Source organism: Falco peregrinus, chromosome 2, assembly GCF_023634155.1.
Source record: "Falco peregrinus isolate bFalPer1 chromosome 2, bFalPer1.pri, whole genome shotgun sequence".
Taxonomy (NCBI): Eukaryota; Metazoa; Chordata; class Aves; order Falconiformes; family Falconidae; genus Falco; species Falco peregrinus.
In genome coordinates, this window is record NC_073722.1 from 109,416,544 (window position 1) to 109,439,093 (window position 22,550).

The following is a 22,550-nucleotide window of genomic DNA, read 5'->3' on the forward strand; positions in this document are numbered from 1 at the left end:
TTGCTTTCCCCCCCAGCTTTGGCCAGATGGGTGTGGGGTTGTGCACGCCTGGCAAGTGCCGCTCCTTGTCTGGAGCTGTCGCTGTTCCTTTTTCAGTTTTGTTCTGTAAAAGAGAGGCAAGAGGAGGAAGGGAAATAGGAAATGTTGTGCCTGGATTTGAGATTCTCTTTGAGGATTTTACTGTTGCGGTAGGGTGGGGTTTTTTGCGGGTATCTATAGTAACGCTGCATCCAGCTACGGTTTTCTGGAGAGCAGCGTTCCCCATCTTCCCGCTTTTATTATTTTTTTCCAGACCCCCTTCCTCTGCTCCTCCTCAGCCCTGGTCGTCCTTGTGCCATGTGACTGAGCCATCCCCATGGCTCCCTCGCTCAGCCTGGAGCATGAGGGTGGTCAAACCATCCATGGATAAACCCACCCAGGCACTGCGCTGGCCAGAGACATGGTATGCGATAGTTACTCTGAGGTGGGGTCGCAGGGCACTGTATCTTTAATTACTTCTACGCCTTCCTGAATAGGTCCCATTTGTCAAATCCTGGCAAGGTGGAGTGCAGTCCCTGGGGGCAGAGGTGCCGCCCATGAGAAGTGGGCACTGACAGAGGTGGGCGAAAAGGAAAAAGCCAGGCAGCAGCAGAACAACAAGACACTGTAGGAAAATTTTTACAAAGGGGAGAAGGGAAGGTAAACGCCTTTTTTTTATGGACAGGGAGCCCAGCCCAGTCCCCGTGTGGCTTTGGTGGGGGTGCGGGCTGCTCCCTTCAGAGGGAACGGGATGGCTTTCCCTGTCCCCAGCTCCAGGCAGCGCTGCTGGTCCCTTGCACCACCTTGCTGGCCCCTTCTCTGGGATTTCAGGAGCTGTGAGCAGAGGCTCCCTGCAAGCACCAACTTTGCTCTTCGGTTGTCTCCCCTGGCTCCCAGAGCGGGCTGGGAAGCAGCAGAGAAATGACTCATTAGCTGCCAGCTCAGGAAAGGCATTTATAGCTTTCAGACAGAAAACAGCCTTTGCGATGCCTCGGAGACAGGCTGCCATCATGGGGTGCATCCCGGGACCTGGCCCTGCGCAGGACCCCAGTGGGGCTGGGAGAGCTTTGCTCGGCCAAGGTGTGATGCCTTTCGCAGGCTGGGTCTGCGCGTCCCTCCCAGGCTGGTCAGTGTGGTGGGAGGGGAGGTGGAGGACACCCTCTGTGTCCCAGACCGGGCAGCCAGGTCCTGAGAGCTGCCACACTTAGGAAGGTGCCTGTGCTCCTTGGGTGCCTCTCCCGGCCGCACAAGCCGAGAGCAGGTTTAGGAAGAGCCTCCTTGGCCGGGTAGGATGCAGCTGGGCTGGCGGCAGCTTAGAACAGTTTTGCTTTAGTCATCAGTGACGTTGATGTTTTAATGGAAGAGCCATTAGGATGTTTGAGGCTGGGTTGCTGCTCTGACAGTGCCTGGGCTGGGGTGTGCGAGACACAGTGACTGCGACACCGCAGGGTTGTGATGTTCAGGGTTCGTGAGCATCTTCCTGGAGGGAGCCCAATCCCCGCGGGGTGACAGGCATCCCGAGGGGTGCAGGAGCCGAGGCCAGGCCGCGGTCTGAGCAGGAGAGATGATGGCGCTGGGAGACCTCCGCCTCCTGCACCCCTCTGCTTCCCTGGACCTGCCCTGCCCTCCATCCCAGCAGCCTTGGCTCCCAGCTGCAGAGGTGAAGCAGAGCAAGATACTGGGTGTCACCTTTAACTGTCGCGAGCTGCCCTGGCCAGGCTGTAGCAGCAGATCAATGCCGTGCAGCTGCCTGCGAAGGAGGTGCCCGGTCACCGGCCTGGGGAACGGTGGCCTCAAAGTCATCCCCTTGCTGGGGGGACCTGCAGTGCGGTGGGGCAGAGCTTTCCTTGTGCCATCGCCTCCTCTCTCCCCGGTGGCCCTGCTCACCCTGTGCTTGTTGCAGGATCTCGGTCTGCGATGAGGACAAGTTCCGCCACAACGAATTCATTGGAGAGACAAGGATCCCGCTGAAGAAACTGAAACCCAACCAGACCAAAAACTTCAACATCTGCCTGGAGAAGCAACTGCCGGTGAGTGGGGGGGTTCAGAGCAGTGTCCCCCACCATGGGCCTGTGGATACAGCAGCGTCTCCCTGTAGCATGTGGGAGCGTGGGGCAGTTTGACCCCTCGGACGTGATGAGGGGTGGGGAGAGCATCCCTCATGCCGGCGGGGCAGGTGTCCGGCTGTGGGACTGGGTGTGTTCCCTCCCCCAGATAGATAAAACAGAGGACAAGTCGCTGGAGGAGCGCGGCCGGATCCTCATCTCCCTCAAGTACAGCTCGCAGAAGCAGGGGCTGCTGGTGGGCATCATCCGCTGCGCCCACCTGGCTGCCATGGACGCCAACGGCTACTCTGACCCCTACGTCAAAACGTGAGTGCTGCTCTACGGCCGTGCCGGCTGAGATGCTGCTGCTGCCGCCAGCCCTCAGTGAAGCCTCTCCCTGCAGTGGAAATTAATTGAGCTCATTAGGAGATGCAAATGAGGGCGTCACGGCAGCAGCTCGCATTTGCCTGGAGCGTGTTATTCCCCAGTGATTATTTTACAGCTCTTCAAAGTAACGCGGCTGCAGGGTCTGTGTGGTGGCGTGTGGCCGTGCCTGCCCTGCGCTGGGGCAGCCGCGGTGCCCCACCGCCAGGCTCAGCACTGCAGCGGGGACGCAGCCCTGGGGACAGCGCTGGTGGCCCGAAGCAGATAGGTGTGGCCGGGTTTTGCTGATGGCACGGCCCCAGCCTGGCAGGTGGGGGCTCCCCGCCGGCAGCGCAGGGATGGGTGCCCCCCGAGCAGGACAGTGCCTGTGCCCAGTGGTCCTGCACCTCACTCGGCACCCGCAGGCGCCTCTGCTTTCCTTCCCACGATACCCCACCGGCCTTTCCACTCTTCAAAGCCTGGACCATCCCCACTGGGATGGGATAGCTGCAGGATCAGCTCTGGCCTCCTGGCTGGTGGCGTTGGGGTGCAGGCATCTCCCCCTCCCAGCCCCAGGGGACAGGCGGTTAATGGGGCGAAGAGGCTCCCAACCCAGCTCCCGGCCAGGGCCACCACCCAGCGCTGTGGTGAGGCTCTAATTACGACGTGTGTGTAATTAGAGCAGCACTTCAGTCCCAACCCGTGGCTCCAGGGCCCGGTTAACAGAGCTGAGGGCGCAGTTGCTGGTTCCACTGACACTTTCCAATGTAAATGACTGGGAGCACCTTCCTTTGGAAAAACACCAGCAATATTTATTTAAAAAAAAAAGTGCCATTAAAATTACTGTAATGGGCTGCTTCGACTCAGCCTCACCCAAGGATTCAGGGAAGCTGGTGCAATCCAGGGGCTGTGAAGGGATGCTGAGGGAGGTGCTGGGTCGCCGATGCACAGCCGGGCTGGCACAAGGGCCCGGCATCGCCACCGCTCCTGCGTTGTCCGATGGCATTTTTCAAATTCACTCTGCACAGCAGGTGGAGGCCGTGGCGAGGGAGGGCCGGTCACTGCCCACATCCTGTGTCCCTGTCGCCAGTGCGCTGACCCAGGCTGTGGCACTTGCAGGGACGATCCTTTCCAAGACAGAGCTACTGGGAGAAACCGCGCCTGGCTCCTGGGAGGCAGCAGTGGAGTTTATCGCTTTTGCCTTTCTATTTAATTGTTCTTTAGCACCTTGTGCTACCTGCAGTAAATTGTGTCGGCAGGGCTTGGGTCAGAGCAGGTGGACAAGTGAAGCTGCTGGGTATAAGCCCTGGGTTTTTTAATTATGACCAAGAGCTGGGAAGTGTAAGGAGGAAGCAGAACTGGTGTTTTAAGGGGCAGCACCAACGTGGTGACTGTGGCCTGGCCCAGATTTCAGGTGCCCTGTCCGTTTGATGACACTTTAATCATGTTTGCGTTCTGGCCCTGCAAAATATCTGCAGGAAACAGCGGCGCACGAAACTGCAGCCACTGCACTTGCTCCTACTCCCTCTTGCACACCCGCGAGTGGTTTCTGCCTCCTGGCAAGGCGCTGGATGAGCAGACCGGCCGCATGGTCCAGGTCTGGGCTGAGGTGGTTTGATTTTGGGAGCTGGGAGCGTGTGTGCGGTGCCAGTGTCCCCTAGGGACTGGAGCTGGGATCATCGGTGCTCTGATGGCAGCTGGGTTGTGGAGGAAATCGGGCTTCCTCGGCCGGGGAGGGGAGGAGGGAGCTGCAGGTTCCGGGGGGCTCAGCCACCCACTTCACCCTGCCTCTGCCTGGGAGCCGGGCCTGTGCGTGACCGTGCTGCATCGGTTTCATTGCAGTTACTTGAAACCAGATGAGGACAAGAAATCAAAGCATAAGACGGCGGTGAAGAAGAAAACACTGAACCCCGAGTTCAACGAGGTGGGTTGGTGGTGGTTGTGGCTCTTGCCTAGGGCATTTCTCAGTCCTTGGACTTAAAAGGCAAGAAAGTGCCCCAACCTCAGTCACCGGGGGAGAGAGGGGGCAGAGTTCCCCACGGGTGGCAAAGGGCGACAGCCCGAGGAGGATGGCCAGCCTCAGCCCTCTCTGGGGGGTCCCAGCCCCTGCTGGACCCCAGCACGGGTTCGTCCTAACTCTGTCTCTGCTCCCCAACAGGAATTTTGCTATGAGATAAAGCACGGTGACCTGGCAAAAAAGACCTTGGAAGTCACAGTGTGGGACTACGATATTGGGAAATCAAACGATTTCATAGGTGAGTGAGTGGGACCCTCCAGGTGGTCTCCTTGGCCTCTTTGGTTTTTATCTTCACCTTCTGTGCCTCTTCTTTTTTGCGTCTGCTGCTCCTCTGCACTTCTGCAGCCTCCCGGTTTGCTTTCCATCCCAATGTTCGTTCTCGCTGGATTTTTGTTCTGCTTTTATCCCTCTCCTGTACCTGAGCCGCCCCTCCCGCACTGCTCCTCACTTCAGCCGGCCCCCAGGGGAGCACCCAAGCAGGGAGAAGCTGCATCTCCCTCTCCCTTCTGGTTTCAGATCTTTTATTCTGAATAAACTTGGTCTAACAGGGAGGTGTCATTCTTCTCTGTTGGATCTTTAGACCTGTTGTGATTTAGTTACTGGTCACTGTGATTTACTGCTAACAAGTGACCGGTATCTCTGACAGCCGCTGCAATTGCAGTGAGCCCTCGGCACACGAACGAGCAGCCGGGGCACGTTCCAGCCCACAGCCGTGAGAGACAGGGAAGGCCGGGCTGCCATCGCCCGTGTGTCACATCAGGTCGCAGCCCTAATGCTGTGACAGCGGCTGCATGACCTGGCTCCACCCAGCATCCCCCAGCCCCCTCAGCAGGATGATGTTCACCCCCACCTCTCCCTCTCTCTCCCAAGGTGGAGTCGTGTTGGGAATTAATGCCAAAGGCGAGCGGCTGAAGCACTGGTTTGACTGCCTGAAAAACAAGGACAAGAAAATCGAGCGCTGGCACACGCTAACGAACGAGCTGCCGGGGGCTGTCCTCAGCGACTGAGCGCCACGGGGGCCGCTCCCCAGGGGGGGCACAGCTCTGCCGGCCACAGCCTTTGGACTTCTCTCGTTTACGGCTTTGGCTACAGGGGATCGCGGTACCGGGGCAGCTGGGAGAGTGGGACACCCCATGCCACAGCCTGGCTGCAGGGAAACCTTCCCAGGGAACGAGGCAGCGGGGGTTTGCTGTGCGCAGCAGATCCCGTCCCCTAAAGGCTTTTCCAGAATGGCTCCTCGCACCCCGACACTCTCACACACACACTCACGTGCATGCACGACACAGCCGCCGCACACCTGCATGCACTGCCGTTCCGACTCCTCTCCTAACTCTTTGCTGTACTGAATTACCTTCTCGCTGCCTTGCAATTCAGTGGCAAAAATGAATGCGTCAGTCTCTGTGTGTGTATCTAATGTGAGCAAAAGGCGTCACTAAAACCTGGAACTATTTTCTAAAGGCAACTGTGCCATATTTCTGGTGGTTTGTCAGTCTCTGTGGTTTGGGCCTAAACAGTCTTTTATGCATTTAAAGCTCCCCAGTTGGAATGGTTGTGTCCCCTGACGATAACCTACAAAGACTGTTTGCTTTTCTTCCAGAAACGTACTCGTCCTCTCCAGTAACCCCTGTGAAATCAGGCAGCCAGCTGCAAGCGCTGTGCAGACCATGGCTTCACTCTCACACTCCCTGGGCTCGGCCGGCTTCACAGTTGCAGAAGTGTGGGGCAAAATTAAGAAGCTCAGGAGAGCTGCCGGCAGTTCCCACTTCCCGGGACCAGGGCCGAAGCCTCCTGCTGCCCTCGCAGTAACCGCTCTCCTGCTGAGCCGAGCCTTCCTGCCCAGAGCCACGCAGCCAGGCTTCTGCACAGCTCTCTTTTTTCCAGCAAAGCCAGCTTTCAGGCTGAATTTTTTTATAATTTTTCCCTTACTCGTCCTTTTTCCAATCCATGCCATCACCTACAGCTCAGCTGAGGCACTTTATGCTGCAAGCTGGTGGCGTGCAGCAAGCTGAGCTGCGGGGCCCGGCCGGTGCCGTACTTGCAGAGATGCTCAGCTCTGGCACAGCCGTCAGGTTGGTCCATTTTCTGATTCAAACGGCATCCAAATCAAATTTCTGTGTACAGCAGAGTAGTAATATAATAACATTATAGTAATAATCCCAGCTCTCGTCCTCTGTGACCCACCGTGGCCGGGCTCTGCATCCTCATCCTCCTGGGCGCTGATGCTTGCGTGAACAAAGTCGTGTTTGCACAAGACCCCAGTGCCTGGTGGGATGAGCTAAAACCTTCCACAAAATGCTGCAGTTTGCCAGAAATTTTTGAAGCCTTTAAGCCGTGATTTCTTAGGAAGAGCTGCTCTTTCCCCATCGGCCTCAATTACCTACAGCTTCTCAGCCCTGCAGCTGTGTGTGTGTGTGTGTGTGTGTGTGTGCGTGAGTGTTGCCAACTTCTTTTTTGGAAAGCAATCCGATCTCTGGAAACCTGTTTACTTTTCAAAGTGATGATCGTGTCATACCTTGTTTGATATGGGGGGTAAAACCCGATGTTCATAGGGGCTTTTTTAATAATTCAATATTTGTAATGCATTCTACAGCTATGCATGGGGTTTATTTGAATGCTGGCAGCGTGTCAAGTGGGATGTTCCTGGTAATTCTGTCTGTCACTGGTCCAGCACCTTAACACCTGGTTTGGGTCTGAGCTTCCTGGAGAGCTACGGGCGTGCCAGGTCAGCTGTGCCTCCCTTTCCTTGCAAAGTTACTTTCAATCCATCATTTGTTTCAGCACATCGTGCTCTGGAGCTGGTTTATGCTCGAGGTGGAGTAGGACACGATGTGTGTGTGGGGGTTTCTTCACTTTGTATCCTGGTCCTTTTCTAAACAGACGGTCCATCCGTCCCAGCTGCATGCAGAGTGGTGGTTGTCATGCCAGGCCTCGTGAAATGTTTGATACCAATGTTTTGCTACCATGTGAAGGCTGCAGAAACTGTCCTTACCTGCATCCTAAAAGACTTTTGTATTTCAGTATTATCTATCTGTGTACTTTTTGTCAGATTTGTTAATATTTATAATGAGAACCCAAAATAAAAAGGAAAAAAAAAAAAGCAACCCCCCCCCCGTCAGTGCCAGCAGTGTGGCTTTTGAATCTCCCTGCATTGGTGCCACGGTGCGTGAGCTTGGTGTGGCACAGCACTTCTCCGGTTCACCAAGTGACCCAGAGATGCCAGATGAAGAGCTGGGGACCGGCAAGGACTCAGGAATGGGAGACAGTTTTAAACCAGAGCCCTGGGTGCTGCTCGGCTTTATTCTTCACTGTCACATCTCTTGCTGCTGCTGCAACAAAAAACCCACCCAAAACAGCACCGTCACTGTGTTGGCTGCACGTCACCTGCCTTCAGCAGGGGCCCTGCTCTGTCTGGGCAGGGTGCTGTGAGGATGCACAGAGACTGCGTGCACACCGGAGGTGGAGGCGGGGAGGGAGATTAAAAAAAAAAAAAACCCTCTGGTTTTTCTTAAGTTTCCATTAACTTTGCATAACGCAAGGTGCTGTTCAGTAGCGTTAGCAGCAGGGCGCTGCAGTGCCCCGTACGGGGCTGGGCCGGGGCAGTCTCTGCACAGACCTTCTGCCATCTTGGACACTGTGACTGTCCTCCCCAGGGCGCAGGGGCAGAGACACCTCCCTGTGCCACCAGGGAGCTGAGGTGCCACCTGCCCCCGGGCTGCTCCAGCTGCTGCAATTAATGTATCTTTTCCCTACTGCAGTTTTTTGATTGATTGACTATATATTTTCCGAGGTTAATATTCAGGCTGTGAGCAGCCAGGCTGCTTACCAGTGCCGAAGGCAATTCCCTGCTTGGAAGCTGCCGTTTCCCATGGGAAGCCCTGCTGGTGTTTGCTCTCTGCGCTCACCTTGCCCCCTTCGTCCTCACGGCTCCTCGGCCTGGGCTGCTGCAGTGGAAATAAAAACTTGCTGATGGTCCCTGCACGTGTGACACCAGCTGCTCCTGGCAATGGCGGCATGTGACCATGGCGTGGGCAGACACGGCGCTTTCTTGCCACTCGGCCCAAATAGCCACAAGTACGGCCGAGACTGAGTGTCCCGCATACATACACACACTTTACATATATATCTCCCTGCAGTGATACAAATATGTATCCCGCTACATACACATTATATATATGTATACACAAGCATATAGGTGCATATATAGGCTTGGCACTTCTCTAAACTTTATACTCACTGACAAGGTGCAGGAGCAGCAGGGGGGACAGCAGCCAGAGCCAGGAGAGCATCCTTGGAGAGATGCAGAGTGTGTCAGGGCAGGGGGTCAGGGCAGGGGGCGGCAGCACCAAGGGCCAGCAGTCCTGTTGTGTGGTGGGGCGGGGCCCTGCAGAGTCACAGAATCGTTTTAAGTGGGCAAAGCCCAGAGTCCAGGCGCTAACCCAGCACTGAGCACTGCCAAGCCCACCACTGTGCCACGTCCCCAAGCGCCACATCCACACGGCTTTTAAACACCTCCCAGGACGGTGACCACACCGTGTCCCCTGTGCCTGTGCTTGGCCCCCCCCGTCAGTGAAGACATGTTTCCCCAAACCTCCCCCGGTGCAACCTGAGGCCGTTTCCTCTTGTCCTGTCGCTTGTCCCCTGGGAGAAGAGATGGGCACCCCCCTGCCCACAGCCCCCCGTCAGGCAGCTGCAGAGAGCGGTAAGGCCCCCCTGAGCTCCTTCCTCCAGGCTGAACCCCCCTGTCCCTCAGCCGCTCCCACAGTGCCCATGCTCTGCATCGGCCCTGGGGGTGCCCAGGCAGGGCCCAGCACCACACAGCATTAATCCATCTGCCCCCTTTCACCAGCTCAAGGGACCCGAGCCCCGTGCACCCCCGGGCTGCAGCCCCCCACGGCAGGCACAGCACGGGGGTGTCTGTGTGTAGTGACCGACAGCTGTATCTGTGCCTCCGTCTGCCTAAATACACAGATCGCTATATAAACACATACATATGTAGGTATAAGTATATAAATGCACTTTCTACAGCATATTATACACAATTATTTTATAAATGTTTTATATAACTTATAGGTATGCTTTTAAAAAAGTTTATAACTATGATTTTAATATATAATTTAGTATGTTAAATATAGACTGTATTTTATACTGTGTGCATATACATTACTCTACAAACACACATAAATGTATGTCTAGCTACACGTTCACTTTTACTATATTACAATAGATGTTATATTTACACACAAGCATAATTTTTAAAACCTCTATATAGTATGTATGCATATACATAAATACGTTCATCCTTATCTACACATGTGTGCATGAAAATATACATCTTTACACAGCTATATACATGTATGCATATAATATTTATATTCTATATATACACTATATAAAATATATGATGTCTATATCTAATGCTATGTGTGTGTGAATGGATTATATGGATCCAGATAGAGGTAGCTATATTTAAAAGGCAAACACACACATATAAGCATGTATACACACATAATATGTAATACCTAGTACCTAATAAAAATAAAATATTATATATACTTTGTTTATGTTTATATGTATTACTTTTGTATAATTTAATATGCAAATATGTATGGATATAACGTTTTTATTTAATAGATTATCTAAGTATATATGACACATTACGTATGTAGTATATATTGTATAGACAGCTATACGTAGCCTGCTCTCACACTCTCTCCACATACACTCATGTATGAATGTCTAGACACATTAATTATTCTATATAATATTCTAAATATTTTATATCCTTTCTATTTATTATTAAAATACGTGGATTACTATATTAAGATATTTAACATATGTTTACCATGTATATTTATAACTGAAGGAGACTGTGGCCAGCACATGGCTTTTGGCCATGGTGAGGAAAAGAGAGCAGGGAAAAGGAAAAAAAAAAAAAAAAAAAAAAGAAAAAAAACCCCTATTTACTCAATTAAATGAGGCTCTGTTCAGTCATCAGATGTTTTTTTAAGTCACTCTTTATCCCCACCGGAATAAACAGCTGATTATAAAAGGGGGGGGGGGGGGGCAGCAGAACAAACCCTCCAGATTAACAAAAGAGCTGAAGGTATTTTAATGCCACGCTCCCCGGGACGCGCCGGGCCCTCCCGCTTTATACAGAGGTTGTGCTTCTGCCGAGGGTCACCTGCGCCAGCCGCACAGGCGCTGCTGCTCCCCGAGACGACTGACCTACTCCTCCAGCAGCTCACAGGGGCCCCCAAACCACAGGACCCCCCCAGGCCCCATGGGACACGCACCTGTCTGTAGCCGTGCTGCTGGGCACTGCCCGGGCTCCGCGTGGGTGGTGAATGGCTTGGTCATCGCGGTTTCCACCAGGCACAGGAAGCTCTGGGCCCCCCTGAACTACATCCTGGTGAACCTGGCTGTGGCCGACCTGCTGGTGACACTGTGGCAGCTCCGTCAGCTTCTCCTGATGTCAGGGCACCTGAGGGATGGAAATGCTGCTGGAAGTTAACAGGCGTCTCTCGTTCTCTTCAAAACTCCCCACAAGCTGCGATGCAGCTGCAGGAATCGGACACAACACAGCAGATACAGAGGGAAGTGACTTGCATGATGATCACGCTGGTGATGGCCTTTCTCATCTGCTGGCTGCCCTACACTGCCTTTGCCCTGGTGGTGGCCAGCAACAAAGACATCGCCAGCCAGCCAGCTCGCATCCCTGCCCTCCTCCTCCAAGACTGCCACGGTTTACAATCCAATCATCTACACCTTCATGAACAAACAGGTGAGAAAGCCATTAGCTAACGAAATCACAGCTTCACTGGGGCTTCTGGAAAACAACTTAATGGTCTCACAAAATGAGGAACCATCTATCCTACCTGGAAGCGTAGGTGCAGGCTCGATCCCAGAGTTGCTGTATAAGCAGCAAGGTTTTGGGGAATGAAATGGAAAGGGACGGAGCAGCCTCTGAGCCTGAACAAGAGCTCATTTTCCGCTTCCATGATTTTATGGGATCAGGCAACTTAATTTTAGATCACAAACTGCTTGTTCAACACACAAAGCAGACAGAATGAATCTTCTGTTGTCCATAAACTGCCAGAGTCTGCAAAGAGTTAGGCTGGGAATTGATTAGAGACCTCACCCAAAATATGTCAGTGTCCACCCCTCAGCCTCTGCCTCCAGGTCTCAAGGTGGACACCAGCTTTCTGCCACAACGCGTAACCTGCCCCTTCCCTGCCGGTTTCAGAGCTGCCTGCTGAAAATGGTGGGCTGCGGTTACCAGCCCTGGGGGCCGGGAAAAACCACCCCAGCTGCCCCCAGCCCCCACCTCCGCATTGCTGCAGATGGGCTGTAGAATTAGGTGACACCATCTCACCCTAACTGCAGCTTCAGGCTCTGCCCGTCACGCCCAGCCTCGCTCAGCATGGGCACAGGGAAGGGCGGTGCTGTAGCTGCTCCCCACACCCAGGAGATGGGTGGTACTTAGAGGGGTCCCCAACAGCCCTCACACAGTCCCCAGAAAGACACAGCGTTATCTCCTTGTGCAAGAGGAGCCAGCCCTGTCATGGGATGAACTACAAACCTTTTATTTTGCTCTCCCAAGGAAACACCCCTCCTTCCAGCCCCTCACCTCAGGGAATCAGATGTCTTTTAAAGACCACCGCCACCACACATACACCAACACCCTCCCTCCATTTTTCCTCAATGCAAAACATCCCAAGTTGCTGTTCAGCCCCGGGCTCAACACAGGCCGGCTGTGATGCCACCTCCAAAGGGTCTGTAGGACAGAGCCGCACGCCCGGCCACCAGCCCCAGATAAACCAAGCCCTACTTGCATTGCCTGCCCTCACCATGAAGTTTGGGTCACACTGTTAAAGTGGTTAAAATCCAGCAGGTATGTTTAAGTGCATTAATAAATAAACATTGACAAGTTCACATGCATCTGTTTTACCAGCTTGATAGAGGGTTGGACAGAAAACACTTCACCTCCTGCTACTACAGCTGGCATTCCTCTCATGGCCAAGTGCCACAGATGACATCATAACAGATAGCAAGGAAAAATGCAGTTCAAAGAAAGAAAATTATATTTTTTTATATATATTTCAGGCAATAAGGAAAGGTCTTAAATCCATTATTTCCCAGCAAGGGTGAAACACAGGTTGTAACAGGCCCCGAGGACAAGGCACAGCAGAACCACTGCTGCCCTAACAGCCAAGACATTAACAGAAAGCAAAAGACACCAAAGCCTGTTGTGGGGGGCTGGGGGTGGGGTGGAGTGGGTGGGAAAGACCAAAAAACCTCCATGGGACTCCACAGCTACACACCAGATATTGAATCTCAAAACACAACGTTTGTCTACACCAGCTGCAATTACACTTCTGGGCTGCGACGCAGCTTATGTGATTTAGGAGCCTATGGATAAGGTTTCTAAGTGCAAGGTTTAGACACCACTACGACAGCAATTCCCTGAGACTTTTTATCAAATTCCTCTAAAATGCTACCAGCAGCCTGTCTGCCTTCGCAGATGTCTTTCAGGTTTTGATTCCGAACACTTACATTGCTTTCAAAGCAAGACTTGATCCACAGTCACAAGATTTAAAGGTTCACTCTTCCCTCCACAGTTTTGTTTCTAAGGCACAACATCCACATGGACAATCCCCAAACATGCCTCACTCCTCTCATCCTCCCACCATCTTCCACAGTTTGTGCTGTTGCAGGAAACCTGTGAAGGACTTAGCGGGAAGCAACGCTAAAAGTTGTTCCTCACCTCAGTAAATTGCCTCACCAGCATGCAGCCCGCCACCTGGTAGCACACAGTCAGAACGGCCATCGGAGCAGCACAGGCTGTGATGAGGTTTGGGAAACAGAGGGCTTTTTTTTTTCTCTCTCTGAGATTCTCTGCTCCAAAACAAGAAGAAAACAAAAATCCCTAAACCAAGACCAGTATGATGACAGATACAAGGGAGCTGAAACATGGCTGCTGAGACAATTAACGGTTGCTCTTTTTGCTTGTCTTCACTCAAACCTGCCGCAGGGTCCTGCGGGGAATGGGGGACAGGACGCCCATCCTCGTCCCCGTGTCTCGACCTCCCTCTCTCCGCTTGCTTTCCTACATGCTGGCAGCTCAGAGAGGAATTAGTACAGCTCAGTATCACCACTTTAATTTAATTAATTGGCCTTTCATTCTCTGGGAAGCTGAAAAGCAGCATTAGATGGGCTCTCTCTGATCTCTGCTGTCTTTTGCTGGTTCTTGTTTAATGGTTCCTGTTAATTACAGCTTTTGTGTCCGTGCTTTATGTTATTAGGATGATTTACATTCATGCTAAACTTAAATCTGGAAAAGTACAAGCAGCTGAAAAACTGAAATCTCCAACTGCTGCGTTCTGGCCTTGATAAGGAAAGCACACAGGCTATGGGACTACTTGAAAGGCCCTCTACCAACAGAAATAAAAATTCTCCACATTAAGATTAAAAAAAAAAGATAGGGAAATGGTTCACAGTCTGCTCACCATTTGGTTTGACAGATAAAATAGAAAAATAAATCCAAGAAGCTAAGGAGATTTCACATGTTACAAACCAAAGTGATACATAATTATGTGCTTGTAAAAATACACGCGTGCTTGCTCCACTCCACCACACTGCTGCAGCCCTACAAGTTATAATTACTTTTCATTTAATTGAACAAATCTATGAAACCTAAGAAAACATTGCCCAAAGTGAGAGGGAATGACCCTCGGCTACTTGTCAGTTATGGGTTGCAAGCCACTAAGGACAGAATCACACAATAATTCACAATTTCACTTTTGCATGCATTTGTCATTACCCTTTCTGCCTTGCAACAGGCTGCAGCAGAACCCAAGGCTTTGCACAGCTACCAGCCGATGAGAAGTAGGATCTTGTTCCAGCAGTTTGTATCAAGAATATAAAGTTCTTCTGCCTGAAGCCAGGATACAGAACACAGAGAAAACCGGGCAACTGCAAGTTGATACGAGCCCGGGTTAGTAAATATTAAACTTTTGCCTGGACAGAACCATGTCATGCTCGAAAGTGAGCCCTGTTTCCCCTGCGCTGGCACTGCTGTCAGCCTGAGGTGCAGAATTCAAATGGCAGCCTCCTTGCTGCTGGCCCTTCTGCTCTAGCTCTATCACTACCACAGCACGACTAAACAGGTGAGACTTATACTTTTTCTTGCTCTCTTCTGAAGAAAGCTCCCCCGAGTCTGCCAGTTTGCAGCATCTTCCCTGGAGTAGCTCTATAGGTATCTAGTTGCATATATGGTCTGATGAGGGGAAACACAGTTCGTAAAACAAGTAAAAAACAAAACAGAAACAAAACCCAGAAAAGAACCCAAAAAAAGAACATCCAAAACCAGAAAAAGAACCACATGGCAGCACAATAACCTTGGAAACTTTTATTAGTATTGTTAAACCAAATTAACTGACAGTTACAGATAGGCACCATTTCCCTATGAGAACAGGAACGAAAAAGCAACCAGCACACCCAGGTGTACACAGGCAGCTAAAATCCCAGTGTCTGTTAAAAAGGGACAAGGACAATCTTCACACCTCCTGCACCTGAACAGTATTTATCACAAGAAAAGATAAATATGAAGTTGCTGTGCCCATCAAAATCCTCATCCAAAGCTCAATTATATCCAGGGGCGCTTTTTTTTTTGGATGAGGCCTACCAAATGTATGGTTTAATTAAACAACAGTTACCTTTGCAATACTAACCAGATTTTCTCATATTATTGTCTAATGCTGACAGGGAACGTATTGCTGCACTTGCAGTCTCTGGAGAACACTGCCTTTTTCTCATTAGCTTTTTACACAGCAATTAATCCCCTTAATCAGTCAAATCAGTTCAACGCTAGATCACAAAAGCGCTAAGAAAAGAGAAAACAAGAAATTACCTTGTTAAATATAATGAGCAAGGAAAAACATACACTACATGGGCTTTAACAGTGCTTCACACTCCAGCATGGAAAAATTTAAGTGCCTGAGTAGTAACAGCATTCCACAGAATTACCATCATTGCGTCTGTAACATTAAAAACTGCATAATGCAACAGAGCAAGAAATTCTTTTGCTTATGAAAGTGTGCATGCACGGAAAAAAACCCCACCAAGCAGCCAGCTTCATAAGGATCTTATGTTCACAAAACAGTTGAGTTCTGTGGTATTATTGATACTGCTTTTACATGCAACAATGGTGTAAAACTAGTACAAACTGTATTACAAAGTCGAGCATTAGTTTTCCTTCTGTACTTGCTGCTGCAGTTACAGGAAGTCGGAGCTTTACAATTGTGTGTGGCCAAAAAGGGTTGCAATTCGCAGGCTGTATACTGTATAAGCAGCAGTAAGCAGGTGACATATTAGAACTTACTATCCATTTTAATCATGTAGGAGAGCTCTGATCCAAAACAATTATCCTGTAGGGAGGGGGAAAAAAACCACCCCAGTTACCCAGTTGTTTTCTTACATCAAACTCCAAGTTGAAGGGAATGGGATTTCCTTTTGCCTTGTCAGCATGGAAAACAAGACTGTATCTCATACAGCCAGAGAATACACAAATTTCTACCAAAGCCAAATTTAATTCACAGAGAGGCTCACCTGAATGGCAAAGATGAAGACTGCTCTTCCTGTGAGTGGAACTTCTGATCTTCAGGATGCATGTCTAAAAAACATGTCATTTCAGCTCAGCACCAAGAAGCCACACAACACTTCAAAAAGAAAGCTCTAGTTTTGTTAGCACATGGCAGCATGCTGAATCAAGCATGACAGATCTCTTTGCCAGATCCAGTTAAATACGCACTTGTAATCAGAAACCAGCATCAGCTCTGCTGTATTGGGTGCGTTACACAGGACCCTCTTTCAGATCAGAAGTTACTCTGTTTTCGAAACCTGAAGCCCAATCCCTACCAGCTCAGTTCTACAAGTCTGACAGAAATAGGGTCATATCTGCTAAATGATGTTACCACCAGATCTCCGCATTTAAAAACTATCATCAACGCTTCCAAAAGTTACTAGTGATGTGGGACATTTCAAACTTCAGGTGCCTAACTGGGAAGCAAAACCTGTGTTGTAGAGCTGCTGTAGAAATGTTAAATGCCCACAACACTGAAGATCAGCCTCCTTTACATCATCTTGTGCTACACACTGAAAAATCAGAAGTTCTCTCTGAAAATGAAAGGCTACTGCCCTTTTCTTTCCAGACAAAACGCTGGTTCGCTCCTATTCTTTTACATAGCACTAAATGCACATTCACTTCATGCAGGTATGTCAATCCTCTCCCTGTAACAAGAAACGTCTTTAATTGAGAAATGTTGGAAATTGAAACCTTTTACTTTAGCTGTAGAATAGCAGTCAGCTTTGACAGTTCCTAAGGGAGATCTGGACTTAGAGAACAGAGGAAACACTTATCTTGTGTTTTCTTCCTTACTTATAGTTTCTATTAAAAGAACACCAGGGGAGATGAGACGGAAACAGATGTTTAAGGGATTTAATGGCATTAGCATACACATCACAGGTAGATACCAATCCATACTGAAGGCAACCGAAGTCCTTACAGTGTGAAGCATTTAGGTGCCTAAGCCAGAGCAGCTGAGCAAGTAACTGGACAGACACAGTATTACCAGCTGGCTTTCAGTGCTTTCGAGTCAGTAGAGGAAACCACACTCTCATTATAAGAGACACTCTACAACTCCAGCAAACGGTCCACAATGTTGCTGGTCTCAACTGCCCTGCAAAATTAGAAAATTTTCAAGGGCCTCTGGAGAGCTTAAGTCTAGAGCAGCTTCCTCTCCTTTAAAAGCACAGAATAGAAACAATACCCAGATGAGGGAAATGAAGAAAAGCAAAAAACCTAGCTTGCGCAAGCCTGACAAATTCAGTGCTAACAATATAATAAATACAATACTGCCCAGCACAACATCCAGTACGTTACAGACAAAGAGGACCTTCTGAACTACCTGCACAGCTTTCTGGTGCTCTGCCTCTGGCCCTGGCTCCGCATTCCTCTACTGCCTTCGTCCTTCCAACATCTTCTGGATCTTGCAGGCTTGCAGCCCTTGAATGATAAGAGTTTTGTGTATCATACCAATTTTTTGTATTTTCTTCTAGACAAGATGAACACAGAGCACTAAAACAGAACCCTGTGGAGAAACTAGATTCCTTTTTGTCTTTACCCTGACCTATAATGGGCATCCGCCTGCCCCAACCCCCCAAAAAACCCTGCCTCTTGCCCTCCAAGACTATTGACGTGCTTCAGCTTTACATCCACATGCAGACTTCATCAATTCCTTATATAACAGCATTAAGTAAACACGTGGGCTTTGGATCGAGCCATTTATGAACATGGTAGTATATATACTACAGGAATCAGTCTGCCCAATCAGTTGGCAAGACCCTCCTGGTTATCACGACATTTGCCTTCGATGTTCAATTAAAAAAAAAAAAAAAAATCATTATGCCAAACACAAGAGCATCTTCTGTTCCTTAGTAGGATATATGTTAGGAATGAGTTATGACTACTCTCTGGCATTTACTGTGGAGTTGTTCAGAGTTACTAGGCTCTGATCTTTAGTTCTAAAAGTAAAAAAAAGTTATTTGGGCTATGAATCTTTTCTTTAAAGTGATGTATATATGACTTCTGCCATCGTCCTCATTTCCTCTTACATTGCCATGACAGTATAACCCTCCTCCCAAACTTCAAAGTCTCTTCTGAAGAGCTTTCACGATTCTGTTCTCTTAACATACATTCTTCTCTATCTCAAAAAATCCACCATTCTGTCAATTTATCTCTGATTTTTGTAAAGACTATACACTGCCTTCCAAGCCTACTGAAGTATTTGCTTTCCACCTACAGGAAATTATATTAACAAAACATTCTTTTCCCTTTCAATTTAGTATGGAGAGTGCAGATTTATGAATCCAGGCAAGTTCCCTGACACACTACTCTGAGGAGTGACAGCCCATTTTCTGAAAAGTCCTGTACAGATCTATGCAGATCTGTACACAGAACATGAACAAATAAACTTATGAACAAAGTATCAATATCAGCTAACCCAAGTGCGTGTCCCTGAGGTGGTTCTTGGATCTCCTCATCTCCAGGACTTGCACAGAGCATTCTTTCTAAAATATCATCAAGGGTAGAGTGAACCCTGTTGAATAAAAGATTTAAAATGGATGCTGGCAAGTTTAATACCACACACTTTAAAAGAAAACAGTCATCATTATCTGCGTTCTTAAAAAAAGCTGGCTTACTGCAAGCACTGAATCTTATTAAAATATACTGGAACCTTAGTCTAAATCTTTGCAACCCAAAGCCAAACATGCCTTATCGTCCTTTCTCCATACCTTTCTGTTTCCTCTGCTAGATTAAATGACTCCTTAGTCCATAAACTATGATTTCTCTTCGCACTTCTCTCAGATTCTGTTTTTGACTCCTTGTCTTCTCTTTTAATTCGCTCGGGAACTATTCACATAAACAGAAAGATTTTAATATCAAAGGTATGAAGGAAGATAATAAAGAAATTAAAATGTATTATTATTTACTGCACTTGGGAAACTTCCAGTTGTCCACTTTTCAATTACTTTCCTTAGCCATCTGATTTTCTACCAGTTAAGCAAACTCACATTATCGACAGTCAAAGGTGGCCAGAGGCAAGACCTAGATAAATATTTTACTGTAACACATTTTTAGATTCAAAGGACTGAACATTTTGCTTCATACTAAAATGAAAAATGCGTGTGGAAGTTAATCTTTAATCTTTCCCCTTACAATCCTAGATACGGGACAAAAATCAAAAGAAAGCCTGTGGATGTTAGCTTTGTTACCCTACTTAGCAAAATCCAATGATATCCCCCCCGCAAGACTTATCTCACGAAGTTCTGTTCCCTACAGCATGTGAATATATTCAGCCACCTTCTGCTAAGCTATGATAAGCAGGAAGCAGTAGGCTGTCACAAAAATGGAGTCTGAAATAGCTGTACTTTATGCAAATACAACAAAACCACAGCGACTGAACAGCAAGCAATACATGCTGCTGCATTCCTTACCACCTAAAAACAAGATACTCCTATGAATACAAGTCCCAGTAGCTTCTATCCTTTGGGAAAAGATCTAACAAAGCTGTAGGATAACACAAACAAGTGCCAGTATCATTCTCAAGTGACTATGGTATTTAGCTTTTTACCAGACTAACTCATGTTCCGCCTTTTTTTTTTTTCTGACTCACTGGAAAAAAATGTAGAGCCTATAGAGATTTAGGTTTTCTGCTCCTCTGACATTACTTGCTGTACATCTAAAAATTATTCCCACTTATTACTATTTGCAGTTTCAGAAGCACAAAGATTCAGTACTGCTATCTTTGGTATCTTTGTAACAGAACAGGAAATATAATATTGATTACCCCAGTGGATGCTATTTCCTTACACTGTGAGATCAGAGGCATTATGTTTCTTATTCACCATAATGAGATACGCAGTCAGTGTGCACTGGCCACTTTCTCAACTGAACCACCCTCCCAGAATGGGAACTTCAGCTCTCTTTTAACCAAGCTGCCAACCACTCATACCTTTGTGGGGCTTGTCACTTGTGTTTTAACACAGCATACATTACAGTGGTGTAATAGTAGAAGACTAACTCTGATAGTCAGACCTGCGAGCCTTCCACACCAGATCCCCATAGACTTCAGAGAGTGAATACACAGAGAAAGACAGCAAACACTGGTGGAAGGGGTACTATTTGCAAAAACACTGCATATAACCAAAAAAAGAAAAAAAACTGATACAGCTGAACGTACAGTGACAAGCATTCAGAGTAACTGTGCAGCAATTCAACGTTAGGTTTTTTATCTATAATATTTATGTTAGGACTACTATCAACTAACCATTTGTTTGCACTCCGCAGTCATACAATCCCTTCTCTTCAAAGTCTTGAGCGACGGAATCTTGCTGCTTTAAATATTCTGTTAAAACCAACATATTTCCTTACTGATCTACTCCTCCTAAGTTGACGCTATACAATCTAAAGTACCATATTACTTTATCCATCCAAACCTAGATGAAAACTTTAAAATAATTAGTTCATATATTGATCCTAGAAATTGTCTCTGATCATCACTTATTCACTTGATGCCAGTCTCCACATCTTTGTCTTAGTAAATGAGAAAATAAGAAGATTAGAATGTGTCTGACTGCCTCATTTCTAAAAGGGCATAGGACCTATACACATTTAATTACCCCAATCTCCAGTGTTAGTTGAAGAACTTTATAGCCAAATAGCCAAAGCAAATTCTTCTGTAACACACACCAGTGTAGTGGGTTTGCATGGCAAGGTTTTGGTAGCAGGGGAGCTATAGGGGTGGCTTCTGTAAGAAGGTGCCAGAAGCTTCCCCCATGTCCAATAGAGCTAATAACAGCCAGCTCCAAGACCCAATGCTGGCCAAGGCAGAGATGATTATATTGATCAGTGATGGGGGTAGTGCCTCTGTGATAGCATATTAAGAAGGAAAAATGAAAAAAAAAAAATTTAAAAATCTGCACCAGCAGGAAAGCGAAGTAAGACTACACGAAAGCAACAATTCTGTAGACATCAAGGTCAGCGAAGGAGGGCAGGAGGTGCTTGAGCAGATTCCCCTGCAGCCTGTGGTGAAGCCCATGGTGGGGCAGGCTGTCCCCTCAGCCCGTGCAGGTCTACAGTGGAGCAGATATCCACCTGCAGCCCACGGAGGACCCCACGCCGGAGCAGGGGGATGCCCCAAGGAGGCTGTGGCCCCATGGGAAGCCTGCACTGAAGCACCTTTGCTGGCAGGACTTGTGACCCCATGGGGGGACTCACGCTGGAGCAGTCCATTCCTGAAGGACTGCACCCTGTGGGAGGGACTCCACACTGGAGCAGTGTGCAAAGAACTTCAGCCCATGGGAAGGACTCATGATGGAGAAGTTGATGGAGAAGTGTCTCCCATGGGAGGGACCCCACACTGGAGCAGGGGAAGAGTGTGAGATGGAAAGAGCGGAAGAAACAATGTGAGGTAAACTGACCATAACCCCCATTCCCTATTCCCCTGCACTGCTTGAGGGGAGGACACAGAGAAATCAGGAATTAAGTCAATCCCAGGATGAAGGGAGGGGTGGGAGGAAGGTGTTTTTTTCTGATTTGAATGATAATAATTTAAAATAATTTTCCCCAAGTCGAGTCTATTTTGCCCGTGATGGTAATTGCTGAGTGACCTCCCTGTCCTTATCTCAACACACAAGCCTTAGGGTCAACCCACTACAACCAGTAAAACCAATAGTTTTTACACTGTGATCTGTCTGAAGATGTACGTGATTACAAAAAGAAACATAAGTTACTGAGACTAAGCTCTGCAAAAGTACCTGAGGGATGCAGCTGCCTGGCTTGCATTCATTTTAATGGAGAAAATGCATTGCTCTGGGACACCTTTGAAAAATTCAGCCTACACAAAATTCATCTTGGTGTTAAATTACATCTGCACTCAACAGGCTAGCTGCTTTCATCAGTGGCAACTAACCATTACCTGAAATGCAGAAACTCTAAGGACTAAACTCGATAACTGCCCATTATTTAAGCTGTTGATGCCTAACTTCCTAATCATTGACCTGACTGCAACTGATCTCTTGTGTATTTTAGTAGTGAATGATTTGGGAGAAATCCTGATTGAACACAGCTGGCAACTCTCATACCATTTGGGGTGAAGTGCCTCTTACCGATTTCATCCAGCAGCTCTTGGACTGGTGGAGGCAGGTCATCAATGAGCTGGTTAGGTGCCTCTGAGACTGCTGAGGTAGGGAGAAAAAAAAAAAAAAAGACGACTTAATTAGCAGTGATTAATCCTTAATAACTGTGATATAGGCTTACATCATGACAGCATCTTGCTGACGTATTTCATTTATCAACCTGCACAAGCCCAGCTCATTCACATTTTATCAAATAACCTTAAATAGTTTCATGATGGAAAAATCATTGAGAGCTAGATTTGCACATTCAGTTCAGCTCTCAATCCAGTATTGCAAATTTTAGGCCAGTAATATTTACACTTCAAACACAGGTTGATTAGAGGTCAGAGTTCTTAGTCCACAGGTGCAAA

The 22,550-nt window shown here is 48.2% G+C and overlaps 3 protein-coding genes across 4 annotated transcripts in view; 2 read left to right on the plus strand and 1 right to left on the minus strand.

Annotated features, from left to right (window-relative positions):
- Positions 1-7,883, plus strand: part of DOC2B (double C2 domain beta) — a 39,605-nt gene extending 31,722 nt beyond the window's left edge. For both annotated transcript variants that reach the window (XM_027781398.2, XM_005233662.3), the window contains 5 exons: positions 1,922-2,048; positions 2,233-2,390; positions 4,269-4,350; positions 4,585-4,681; positions 5,314-7,883. In XM_027781398.2, the coding sequence (XP_027637199.1) occupies positions 1,922-2,048; positions 2,233-2,390; positions 4,269-4,350; positions 4,585-4,681; positions 5,314-5,450 (601 nt within the window). In that variant the 3' untranslated portion in view covers positions 5,451-7,883. The remainder of the gene's footprint in view (positions 1-1,921; positions 2,049-2,232; positions 2,391-4,268; positions 4,351-4,584; positions 4,682-5,313) is intronic.
- Positions 7,884-8,462: 579 nt separating this feature from the next.
- Positions 8,463-12,619, plus strand: LOC129783791 (pinopsin-like). The gene is given in 6 exon segments (XM_055795110.1): positions 8,463-8,514; positions 10,708-10,767; positions 10,770-10,950; positions 10,953-11,147; positions 11,149-11,223; positions 11,680-12,619. Coding segments are annotated over 6 exon segments (678 nt in total). The 3' UTR covers positions 11,795-12,619.
- A 2,217-nt stretch (positions 12,620-14,836) lies between these two features.
- TEX14 (testis expressed 14, intercellular bridge forming factor) overlaps positions 14,837-22,550 on the minus strand; it is a 32,333-nt gene continuing 24,619 nt past the window's right edge. The window contains exons 25-31 of the mRNA XM_055797574.1: positions 22,171-22,242; positions 20,331-20,408; positions 18,796-18,913; positions 18,504-18,599; positions 17,409-17,506; positions 16,051-16,114; positions 14,837-15,869 (exon numbers count right to left, since the gene is read on the minus strand). Of these exons, the coding sequence (XP_055653549.1) occupies positions 15,836-15,869; positions 16,051-16,114; positions 17,409-17,506; positions 18,504-18,599; positions 18,796-18,913; positions 20,331-20,408; positions 22,171-22,242 (560 nt within the window). The 3' untranslated portion in view covers positions 14,837-15,835. The remainder of the gene's footprint in view (positions 15,870-16,050; positions 16,115-17,408; positions 17,507-18,503; positions 18,600-18,795; positions 18,914-20,330; positions 20,409-22,170; positions 22,243-22,550) is intronic.